The sequence below is a fragment of the Ursus maritimus genome, unplaced genomic scaffold (genome assembly GCF_017311325.1).
Source record: "Ursus maritimus isolate PB19 unplaced genomic scaffold, ASM1731132v1 scaffold_6, whole genome shotgun sequence".
Taxonomy (NCBI): Eukaryota; Metazoa; Chordata; class Mammalia; order Carnivora; family Ursidae; genus Ursus; species Ursus maritimus.
Window position 1 is genome coordinate 13,780,654 of NW_024426774.1, and position 12,137 is coordinate 13,792,790.

The following is a 12,137-nucleotide window of genomic DNA, read 5'->3' on the forward strand; positions in this document are numbered from 1 at the left end:
CCCCTGGGTAGAACCCGCTTCTGTCAACAGAATGCTCAGACTCCGACACCTACTACATGAAGCCATTTCCTGTGCTTTCATGGGTTGGTGGCAGAAACTTGCTTTGCTTTTTTCACAAACTAATAATGATTATGTATTTCTCCGAGCTCAGCATTTCCTCAAACCATGTGTACAACTTCAAGACATTCCTAAAATGCCGACACTGTATGTAGGTCTGTACAAAGACCTTTTGAATATATTTACAACTTAAATCCCTATTTACTCATTCATCTCACTGCTCTCATAGTGGCAGAAAAGGTGCCATTAGGATTTGAAACCATTCTGCTAGTAACTGGATAACTATCTAGACTATGGGGTAGACCCCCAAAGGGAAAAAAAAAAAAGGTACAAGTATTTTTTTAAGTCAGAATTTACAAGGGAAGTTAGCATCTTCTTTTTTGTTGCTGTTTTTTGAATAGACTTTAAAACTTGCAACTGAGGACAGACCAGGCTGTCATACATCATACGTAACATGGCAATTTCTAAAGGGAAAATGACATACTGAAAAAAATCACTTAAATATTCAGGAACTTAACCTATTTAACACAATTAGTAGGAGCTTTGAATGAAGAAGAGAAACAAACACAGGGTTGAGGATGAAAATAAATCTTAGGCTGCAAAAACAGGACCCAATAAATCCAATACTCAATTAGGTAAATTGGGGCACTAAAAATATGTGTATCTCAAACTTAGATGAGGAGTCTTTGGGAAAATATGACTCACTATGCAGAGCACAGTTATTGTCAGTTCCTCCAAACTGCAACTTTTCTGATGTCAGTGATAGCTCTATTTTATACGGTACTAGCCCTTTTATTTGGAATCGGCTGGTTACCTGAACAAGTTGATTAAAGAAGGAAATCATAAAGATGAATCATATGCACCCGGGATTTATTATCCGAACTTGAAACATACGGTGCATTCATTCATTTGCCTGTCTTCTGACACAAGGCTCAGGGCTTTTCTTTGTTGTTTTTCTGAGTGTGCGTTCACTGGGAACTCCATCCTCTTGCATTATACTCCCTTAAATGGTACAGTGTATGATTTCCAGCTTTTGTGTCTTTAAAATGGAGTCAAAGTTTAAAGTCACTTGCAAAGCACTAAATATAGCCACCTTTTAGATTTTATAGTATCTATTTTTAGTATTTCATGGTTGTTATGAAACTTCATTCAAGAGTGTTTCTAGTGATTTGCCTTCATTTAGTTTTTAGAAAGCACTCAACTTAATTTTCATAGAAATTCTTTCTCTTTGTACTCGTATTTCATTGGTTTGCGTTACGATGAATAACTTCTCTTATGATTAATAACAAGTACAACTAACACCCACACAAGTTTGGTTGGGTTTTCCTTGTTGCCTCTTGCGTCCCAAAGCCCAGAATAATGACTGGCACACAATAGACATTCAATAAATATTTGTTAAGTGAATAACTGAAAGCTACACAAGTCTCTCCCTAAAAATATGATGCAGCAGGTGGGAACAGCAGTGCGGGGGGTGGCTGGAGGGGAGCTTGCCAGTTTGGAACAGTTGCATGATGTGGGCATCAGGCAGCATGTTTTCCAAAAAGAATGGAATTATTACAGTAAGTCTGTTAGACAATGGTTGGTTAAAGGTGCTTCTCTGTACTTCGGTTAAACACCTAATTTAGCAAAAAACTCTTACTGAGTAAAAAGGGGCGCTCCACCTAACTTTCCTTTAGGAATAAACTACCTTCCTCCATGTTAACCTGTAACTAATTTAACTCCCTATTGTCCGGTGAAGCTTTGTGAAACATCTGAAGCTATCTCTGGGGGCCCAGCTCCTGAAGGGTGATCAGTAACATGTTCTCTCTTCAGTGTTCCTTAGGACATTTGGAATCAATTAAATATTCAAATAGAGGTTCTCTCAGATCTCGGGCCAGGCCCAGCAGGTTTGGGAGGGGAGAGAGTTGACGGCGGATCACTGTGATTTCCTCACACCAGAATCGATAGCTGGAGAGAGATTTAAAAAATACATTCTCTAGACTTCCTGGGTCTGCAAACAAATCGTCATACAAGATTAAAAATGATACGGAGAAACAACAGGACCATATTAAGGAACTGGAATTACAGAACATTCAAGAACTGCTATCATGCACAGTGTCTGAAAGATTAAAAAAAAAAGAGAGAGAGAGAGAGAAAAGTCAGTCCATGAGACTGTTGCATCAGTGTAATGGTATGGCCTGCATAAGCTAAAAATGGTTTTTACGTTTTTAAAGGATTGTAAAAGAAAAAAAAGACATGTAACAGATTGTATATGGCTTAGTAACCAATATTTACAGTCTGGCCTTTTATAAAAAGTTTGCAGACCCTTGGTTTAGTTTTGTTTCCATCATATGTACACCTGTAAACATTACTATTACTAATTATATTACTATTAATAGTAATGATCAGGTGCATTGGGGAAGGGGAAACAGATGAGTACCCATTATGTGCCAGGCACTTTGCTAAACACTTTATATACTCTGCTAATCTCTTCACTGAGCAATCCTTTAAGGGATTATCCCAATGGCAAAGCCAAGAAAACAGAAGCTGAGGGGGGGATGGGGGTGGGGGTGGTGAAGCATCTTGCCAATGTGGCAGGAGAGCTGAGCGGTAGAGCTGTTAATGGAACCCAGAGTGGTGGTGTGTTCACGCCCTGAGATCCCTCTCCCAGAGAGATGCTGCTGGGGACCTCCTATTAAAAATAGTTACTCTGAGTAGAGTTGAGACAGAGGAGTTATAATCTCACTTCTTTTCAGAACAAGTTGCTTGAAATCAACATTTCAAAAGATAAAGCCAGAAACCAACATGAAAATGGGTTTTCAGCTCAATTAGTCCATTATCTGGCACATTGCATCCTTCTAAGACTATTTTGCTAAGGGTGAGAGTAAGTATCAATGTAACAAAAGTCAGCAGAACAGAAGGGTTTAATAATCTTCAAAATCCAACTAGTCGTACTATAGCTATTAGTCCTCGATTCCATCTAACACAGGGTGGGAAGGACATCTTCCAAATGGCAGCTCATTTTACCTAAATAGTTGGTGTTTCCAGATGAGTTTCTAGTTTCCCATCATGATAAATTAATATATCCCATTTTATTATGGTGCCACAAACAAGAACTCTGCAAGGCTCAACTCTTACGAAAGGCCCAACTCCCCTGAAAAGCATCAGGTATCAAAATGCAGCCAGAAGAGATGGTATTAACTGAATAAAAAAGAAAAAAAGGAAAAAAAAAAGTGCTCTTTTTAATGAAGTCAAGGTGTAGGACAGATTTATTAGCTTCCATTTTTCCAAGTTGCATTCTAGTGTATTTCCTGCCCATATTTCTAAGTTCAGCAAGTCTCTTTGTAGGATTATTTTAAAAAAATACATTTCAAAGAACATGATGCAGATATACCCACTACACCTGCAAAGACACACCTGTGACAGTACAAACACTAACTGTTTCTCATATTCACAACCCAATGCTCTAACGGAAAACAGATTTTCTGTATGATCTGCCAAGATCCTGCCATTCTCCAAAGGAACTGATACTGGTAACCAGATAATATAAATAGTCTTAAAAATAATAATCAATCAAGGATTACTCCTGACCAAAATGGCCATTCAGTATAGTACAGTCTATCATTTACTGTCATAATTCCTTTTTCTAATAACAGATGGTTAAGACAAAGAATTACCAATTATTTTTGATGCTTCAACAGATACCTAAAATATCCCTATTCAGACTGTTATTTTTATGCACACCACTGATTCATTACTTATTCATTCAAACATCATTATTCAATGTTTACTGTGTATCAGGTACGATGCTTGGTATTTGAAGAAGGAAAACTAATAAGAATATAATAAAAGAATAAAATCTTTCTTTGGAAAATTCTTATTATCCAACTGGATTTTTGAACAAGTAATTAGTAAAGCTGCCAAGATCAATTAAAACAAAGTAAAAAAAGGACTGGTTCTGCCTACAGGGATTGAAAGAACAATATAAGGAAAGGCCAAGAGACAAGTGAGTGTGGTCTATACTGAGGACAGGGTTATTCAACAGAACGAACAGAGATGTGCTGTCAAAGACAGTAGTCACTAGGCACATGTGCCTATTTAAATTTAAATTAACATAAGATTAGAACTTCAGTTGTCCTATTTCAAGCACTCAATAACCACAAGTATCTAGAGTGTACCACATAGGACAGTGTGGACACAATTATTTCTATCATTGCAGAAAGTTCTATTGGACAGGACTAAGAGGACAAGGTAAGCCTGTGGCCAGCTCATGGACAGTCTCATATGCATATTAAGGAGCTTAATCTTTAAATGAAAATGATTTGTAAATTACCATATGCTGCAAAGTCCTTTCAGGAACCGGCAAAAGGAACATATTTGTAAGGAGACTCTACCCCTGCAATATTGTTATGACCTGTTTCACCCATCCGGATTCTGTATTTGAGACTTCTTTTGAAGAACGAATTCTGCAGCTTAAGAAAAGGCTAGAAACCCACAGTCAGAGGCAACTGGAAACCACCACATATTTTTAAGCAGGCACATGACACCATGACACAGATTTGGGCTTTAGAAATATTACTTCTTAATGCAGCATGCAAGATATGTGGGAAGAAAGGACACTGTGCATACCAAGATCAGTGGAGGCTAATAAGATGATAAAGGACTCACTTCAGTGAAACTTGTAAAAAAAAAATACACAATTAAGAACTTGCATCATTAAATTTATTCCAAGTAAGAATTGTGCACATAACAGGCATGTTATTTTCACACAAAACCCGGCACTGCAATAAAAATACTTAACACTTTGGCCATGAAACTCAAAAGATATATGAAAAACTTCTCAAGGTGTTTAAGTCACTGGATTCTTTAATATTTGCAATTCATGCTTGCTCAATTATAATTTCTAAAGTATAATTATATTGCTCATTTTGCTATTATGTTTATTATATATTTAAGACTTTTCTGAAATTTTATGTTCTCCAAAAAATAACTTCTTAGTAACTTCAAAACATCCATATGTATCTCAGCAATACTACTGTAAAACCAAAACTGTTTTCAAGTAGCAAGTACTCAAGCCACACCATTTCTGATTATAGAAATAACTGGCAGCCAGATTTATAAATAGCTCTCTTTCACTCCTTGTGCCTATTTTAATATGCCAACCATTACTTCACTGATATCCCAGAGTTTTCTTGCAACAGACTCATCCATAGCTTTGGGCAATAGTTCTTCCTCTTTACAATCTCCAAAGTACTTTCCCGACACACCTTCTACCTCAGGTGAAGAGGCTAAATAAACCGAAGTCTGGGCACCTTCTAATGGGGTTTTGAAAAAAGCCCATGACACCAAATTGAAAAGTGGTTTGACCAACAGTGGAATGTGTATGTGCCTGCCAAGATTTGTCCGCACAATGCCAGGGTGTAATACGTTGACAGTCACGTTTGTGCCTTCTAAGCGGCGGGCTAGTTCTCTGGTAAAAAGAATGTTAGCCAGTTTGCTCCGACTATAACAAAAGCTTTTATTATAACTCTCTTCACTGTTCAAGTCTTCAAAGTTGATGTCTCCATATTTATAAAGTTTGGAAGAAACTACCACAATCCTGCTGGGAGCTGAACTTTTGAGGAGTCCAAGGAGAAGATTGGTGAGTAGGAAGTGCCCCAGATGGTTCACTCCAAACTGCATCTCAAACCCATCTTCCGTCTTCATATAAGGGCACTGGAAGATCCCTGCGTTGTTGATTAAGACGTCCAGTCTAGGTTCTTCCTTTAAATGTCAAAAAGAGAATGGGGCAATTATGAACACAGGCCTAAAATGAAATTTTTAAAAGTTTTTGCAAACTACGAAAATTCTATAAAGTGCCTCTGTGGGTTTTCAACAATTGGGGGGTGAAGAGTGGAAAGACTTGTGTGTTTAATGGGGGCCTGGCCTTGTGCTTTTCAATATTCTCTCATCTACCCTCACCAACTCAGTGAGCAAACTAAGCACCCAAGTTAGGTGATTTGTGCGGAATCACAGGGCTCTTGGGTGGCAAACAAAAACTGGAAGATGAAATCTTCTGACACCGATGCCCCTGTTTTTAATTAGTAAGCTAGCTTGCTTTTCTAATTGGGAGTTTCACATCATAGCTAGAGAGTTGATGTGAGCTAGGAAGTGGAAATCCGGCAGAAGGTAGGTCAGCATTGTTTATTCCCAGAGCTGCTATTAACAACACCAGGGGCAAACTAGGATTGCTTCATTCTGTACTTTTCTAAGGGCAAATGGTACCAGGGGGATGGAGCACCTCCAAGTGGTTTCCTTAAAACTGGGACATGCAATAGAAAGGGTCAGGGATGCAAATCAAAACTGGAGAGAACATCATGACTAAATCAAAGAAATGTTAAGAAAAAAATTAAATAGGTAATATAAAAGTATCAGAAACAAAGCAATGAATCATAAATACTAAGTCTCACAGTAAAAGCAAAGGACATTTAGAGAGGAGTTAGGACCAACAAACACCTTTAACCTCTATTATAAATTTAGAATTCAGTTTTTTCCCTATATAAAATCTACCTCTTTCAAACTCTGAAAGGCCCCCAGCTTACGGGATCTAGATAGTCAGGATTTTACACTTTGTACCCTCCTGCATCTCTCCAGAGTAAAATGCTAAAATTTAGACTGTCCTCAAAAGGAAGTCTTTTCATTCCTTAATTCATATAAGTTGGTTTTCCCTAACCCTTTCTTGGCTCCTCTCTGTCTCTTTTGATGGGCAGAGAAAAAGAAATGTACAACATGTTCCAGGTGTAAAGACACAGTGATGACCTACAATTAAATTAATTTGAGGTCAAATTTCAAATTTCACTGGCCCTTTTGCCAAGTGTAAGAAAAAAGAAAAATGTGTTAAATTTCACAACTGTTATCACAGCCTACCTGTCAGAGGATTAACTATTTATCATTCTGTCTGTCTAAGCACCTTTGGCTTTTCCAACAGTCAACTTCAAAAAGAAGGCAAAAGTTCACCCGTGGGGGAAAGAAAGGAGTGTTCTTTTTTCACTAATCCTTTGGAAGAGTTTCCTGTATTAATCATTTCTGAGCCATCATTCTTTGCTGGGCTTGTGTTATTTTAAGACTTTATCATTCACTGTTTTTTAAATTCTAGGAGATAAATGACATAAATACCATGAATACCAACCTGTGGGAAATTTATACGTCCATTAAAAAAAAAAAAATCTGGTTATAGTCACTGGACTTCAGAGCCAAAAAGAAACTTAATAAAGTTTATCTCCTTAACTTTTAATTGGTTCTGTCTCAAGTGGCCAAAGTAATAAAATGCCTCAAGTATCAGAAGTGAGAAGCATACCCAGACACATTTACATTTTTAAGGAACAATAGGAAGACCCACTTTTAATGCTTCAACATCTTTTATACACTAGTACTTATTTCTTAACCTGTTTTACCTGACAATGAAATACTAGCCATTAAGACAAACAAACAGAAAACCTCTCTAGATCTGCAATAGTTTCCAAACTGTGCACCAAGATGCCCCAGAGCCTCACAAGGAACTCCACAGGGTGCTATGGATTTTAAATTTTCCAGGGAAACAAAGTGATACTTTGCTCAACATCTCAAAAACTACTAGCTGCAAATGGTCCACACCTTTAACATTAAATTGTGCTAAATTCCTTTCAATGGTGTCCTATCTTTGTAAAGCTGAGGTTTTAGTAAAATGCAAGTACAATGTTAAGTATCAGTTTAGAACAAGAAATGGTGGTGGACATTTCCAATCTGATTTCAAAGACTGAGAAGTTGATGGAGTGAACAACAGGTGTACATTTCCCATTAGTAATTATGGTTATTGAAGAATGAAATATCTTTTTTCTTTCAATTACGTGTATTATTTTCTCAAACAGCTACTAAGTTGTTAGGACATAAATACTTATTAGGTTGTTTGGACCTAATTACTTAATAAACGGATAGATATTTCCTCTGGCCTACTGGCATCATGAAAAAATTAGAAAGTTTGGGAACCTCTGCTGTAGACTCAAGAGGCTCGGTTTCTCATGAGCACCTTTCCCACACCAGCTAATTTTAAATTTCACTCTTCTATATGCCCTTTTGCAAGTCACCTCTGCAGGAAACTCTTAGACCTCAATTTCAACAGAGGACATCCACTTCAGTGGAATATTTATCACCTAAACAAAGATTCCAACACCTCACAGCAGGCAGCAGGACTAGAGAAGTTAAAAACAAGGGCTTTGGAGACAGCCTGGGCAAATTATTTGGCCTACCTATGCCTTTGTTGCCTAATGTTGTAAAATGGGGATAATAATATCTACCAGGGTTACTGAGGATTCGATGACAATAATAGCGAAAGGCACTTTAATTTCATTAAAAGAAAAATTTTTTAAGTATCTGAAATTCTTGGTACAGCTTCTGGCACATAGGAAACCTTCAATAAATAACTAAGTATTATATTTCTATAACCGTTTAGAGCACATGGCTACTGGGATTCTGAGCTCCAATCTATTTAGAAATCAGGCCAGAGACTGTTTAAGGAGCTGGTGCTAATGAGTCCACTGGTGGCACCCCAGCGGGGGAAGGTCCCTGGCTCTCAGGCTCTCTGAAATATGGCTTGGTGCACTGACTTCAGACCCAGAAAAAAACAATCTGAAGATCTGGCGGATCTCCCCCTGGGCCACCCTCACATAATAAAGGAAATATTCAGATGCTGGTTTATTTTCCTCTTGGGGCCATTGTTTTCTCAGCATCTTTGGAAAACAGAGGCCTTTCCTACCAATTTCCCCAGCCTTGCACTCCCAAGTTCTCTCTTACTCTTTGACTGTTTTGAGTCTTATGCTCAGTCTTTCCAAGGTCACACCCCCTGGACTCTGGGCGGTACCACCTCCCCCCCCGGCCCCCCCGCTAAGCCCCGGCCCCGCCTCGCCCGTCCGCCAAGGCCCGCGCCGGTCCCCGATCTCCAGCTGGCTCCCGGAGCCCCACACCTGGAGCATCTCTTGACAGAAGGCGCGCACCGAGCGCAGCGAGGCGAGGTCCAACTCCTTGACGACGAGCTCGCCGGCCTCGCCGGCGTCAGAGCCCGGCTCGGGGCCCCCGGCCTGGCGGAGCTCGCGGCGGAGCTGACCCGCCGCCTCCTCGGCGCGCGCTCGATCGCGGCAGCCCATGATGACCCTCGCCCCCAAGCGCAGCAGCTCGGCCGCCGTGGCGCGGCCCAGGCCGCTGTTCGCCCCCGTGATCAGCACGGTCTTTCCGTGCATGAGGCCCGAGTTTCTGCCTCCGTGCAGCCGCTGGACCCTAGGCCCCACGAACCGCCGGACCGCCAGCCACAGGGCCCCGCCCAGTGCGGCCAAGAGCGCCGCTACGGTAGCCACGGCCATAGCCGCCGGGGCCGATGGCCCACCGGCCCCCGCGCGGGACTTCCGGAGTCGCCGCACGCGCGGGGCTGGAGCTGCCACCTGCACGCGAAGAACTCTGGGGCGGGGCCTGTTGAGGCCTGACGGGGCGGCGTAGGGCATGCTGGGACTTGTAGTTTTCCTTCCGAGGGCACGGGATTGGTTAGGGGAGTGCAGCGCCTTGAGTCGCGTGGACTCGGTGGAACCGGCCCCCAGCCTGAGCGTGGAGGGTGAGCACATACCCCAGAGTGGTGGTGGTCGACCCGGTGGGAATGCCTTAGGAATATTTTGAATTTACAAATCCCACATATCAGGGCTTGCTTAGTGTGTTTTCCTTTAAGTATTCCTGGGACTTGTTACTCCTCCATGCAGTTTACTTTACTCCACTCAGGAGAATGAGTGGTTCCTACCCTTATGGAGTCTGAGGAAGAGCTCTTTTTTAGTATGATGAGGCGAAGAACTTAGCAACATGAACCAGTCGGAAACAAAATGGACCAGTGGTTCTCAGACGTTACCATAGTATCAGAATCCCCCGCAGAGCTCGTAAAAACAACACAACTCTCCCCCCCCCCCCCCCCCCCCCCAACTGAAGGGCCCAGTACCAGAGTTTAGAACTCAATAGGTTCCAGATGGGACCTGAGACTGCATTTCTAAGAAGCTCCCAGGTGATTTCAGTCTGAGAACTGAAAACCATTGTGGCCTTGCTCTCTAAAGCAAAAGTCATCCTCCAGTGGTCTTATTTGATACTGGTAGAAATACAGTGGGAAAGCCTGGACTTAATCTAGACACAGACTTCTGAGTAGGCCCATTCACAAGTGCTTCCACCCCTTCTCCAGGAGACGATTAAATGTAATAATGGAAGGGGAAGTGCTTTGTACACTATAAAGTGATTGAAAAATATCAGGGTTTATTGCCACAGGGACCCATCTTCAAGCTGCAAACTTCATAGCTTTAGACCAAGCTCTTCTCAAGTCCTCATTCATTCATCTACTCACCCATCTGATATGTGCGAGGCCTGATGCCCTGTGAGAGTCACAGAGGAATAGGACACCATTTCTGCCCTCAAGGTGCTTATTGTCTGGTACAGAGATAGAGACATCCCCTGCCACAGCCCCCATTCTAGAATAATCAGGACAAGAGAAGAGACACACACCCTGTATAGTTTGAAATAAACTCCCTAGATTATTTTGATAAACTCTCTTGGGAAGGATGTAACATGCAGTGAACAGTCACATTACAAATAGAAGAGGGTTAGAATGCCAGAAGAAGGTTTCATGTGAGTGTTGGAGATGGAGCTCACAGGTGGGAAGGAGAGCTGTCCCTGGGGGTTCCACAAGGCACCAGAGCAGAAATCACTAGGGATGGGGCTTTATTCCACCCTTTCTGTAATTTGAAGCTGCCTCTCAAACTCACTGATCCCGGAGCATATCTGTTTCCTCTTTCTTTTACAATCTATCCGTATTTTCTCCATCCTTCAAAATTCACCTCAGTTCTCTTGTCTGACCACTTCCAGCCCATGTAGATCTCTGCCTCAACTTCCTGTGTGACCCTCGCTTGGCACAGAGGACAAACGGCCATCTAGTGTTGACTATATCAGTTTGCATCCTTGACTGACTTACTCTACTGGATTGTTCGAGGTTTTAAATTTCCTAAAGGATGGGATTATGTCTGAGTTTCTTTTGTGGTCCTCATACTAGAGAATGTATAGAAAACAGTAGGTACTTAATGAGTGTCTTGACGGATATATTTTGGACTAGCTTACATCAAATTAAGCAGCAGAGCGAAAGCTATATGTCAGCAGCAGTCTTCTTTAACTAGAGGTGGGGTGGAGTATGTATATGGGTGCACTAGAGAAAGAGGTGGGGGTAGAAGGAACAAGAGAGGGCATGAAGAGGGGAGGAGGAGGGAAATCCCCAGATCTGCTATGTAACTGCTGTGTACTTTAAGCCTAGAACTTAATGGAATGACTAATCTATTCAGGATGGGTCCTATGGCCATGGAATTAATAAAAACAGCTTGATGTGGAAGGCTATATAACACAGAGAAAATAGACAGAATATAGCTTTTGAAGTAAGACCTGATTTTGAATTTTAGTTCTACCATTTATTAGCTGCACATTACTGGACAAGCTACTTTTTCTTTGTGAATCTTTCTTCATTGATAAAAATGAGGGTAATAATATTATTCTGTTACAAACACTTGGTTTGTAAGAAAATGAGGTGGCATGAAAATAACCAGCTCACTGTGCCTATTATGCAGTAGATTATTGTTAAAAACCAGTCAGTGTTTCTTGAAAACAAATAAAAATAACAAAAGAATGGTAACAGTGAAAGGCTAGGATACTACACTTCATGTTACATTTTGAAGTGGTAGCCAAGACATTTTTTCCATGTAAACATTGGATCTACCTTCCAGGCCCAGAGCCAGAGACTTCAAATATGAAGCCTTGTGGTCCAGAGGCAATGCCCCCACCAGGTAAGCTTCGAAGAAGCTTTGCCAGGAGCTTCTGTCTGGAGCTCATCTTAGAAGGAAAGTGCCCTATCTGAATAACCTGCTGATTTATTTCTGAATGAGTGATGTCAGAATTGGTATACTCATGTAGGTGGAGTGACCTTTTAATTTTGCATTGATTAAAAAGCTGGTCACAGATGCAACAGAATAAAAAGCTCTAATTTCGAAGAGTGTTTAACCCTACTCTGTCCTTGTTTGAAGACC

General features: G+C 41.0%; 1 protein-coding gene across 1 annotated transcript; it reads right to left on the reverse strand.

Annotated features, from left to right (window-relative positions):
* Positions 1-4,740: 4,740 nt before the first annotated feature.
* RDH14 (retinol dehydrogenase 14) lies at positions 4,741-9,504 on the reverse strand. The gene is made up of 2 exons (XM_040622913.1): positions 9,015-9,504; positions 4,741-5,799 (listed from the first exon to the last, which is right to left on the reverse strand). The coding sequence occupies exons 1-2, from the start codon at positions 9,405-9,407 to the stop codon at positions 5,182-5,184; spliced, it is 1,011 nt and encodes a 336-aa protein (XP_040478847.1). The 5' UTR covers positions 9,408-9,504; the 3' UTR covers positions 4,741-5,181.
* Between the last annotated feature and the right edge of the window lie 2,633 nt (positions 9,505-12,137).

Bases quoted from the DNA above. Each gene is read 5' to 3' on its own strand.
- RDH14 (XM_040622913.1), bottom strand. From the start codon at position 9,407: ATGGCCGTGGCTACCGTAGCGGCGCTCTTGGCCGCACTGGGCGGGGCC. The intron at 5,800-9,014 runs GTGTGGGGCTCC...TGACATTTAAAG, and splicing joins TCTGTCAAGAGATGCTCCAG to GAAGAACCTAGACTGGACGT.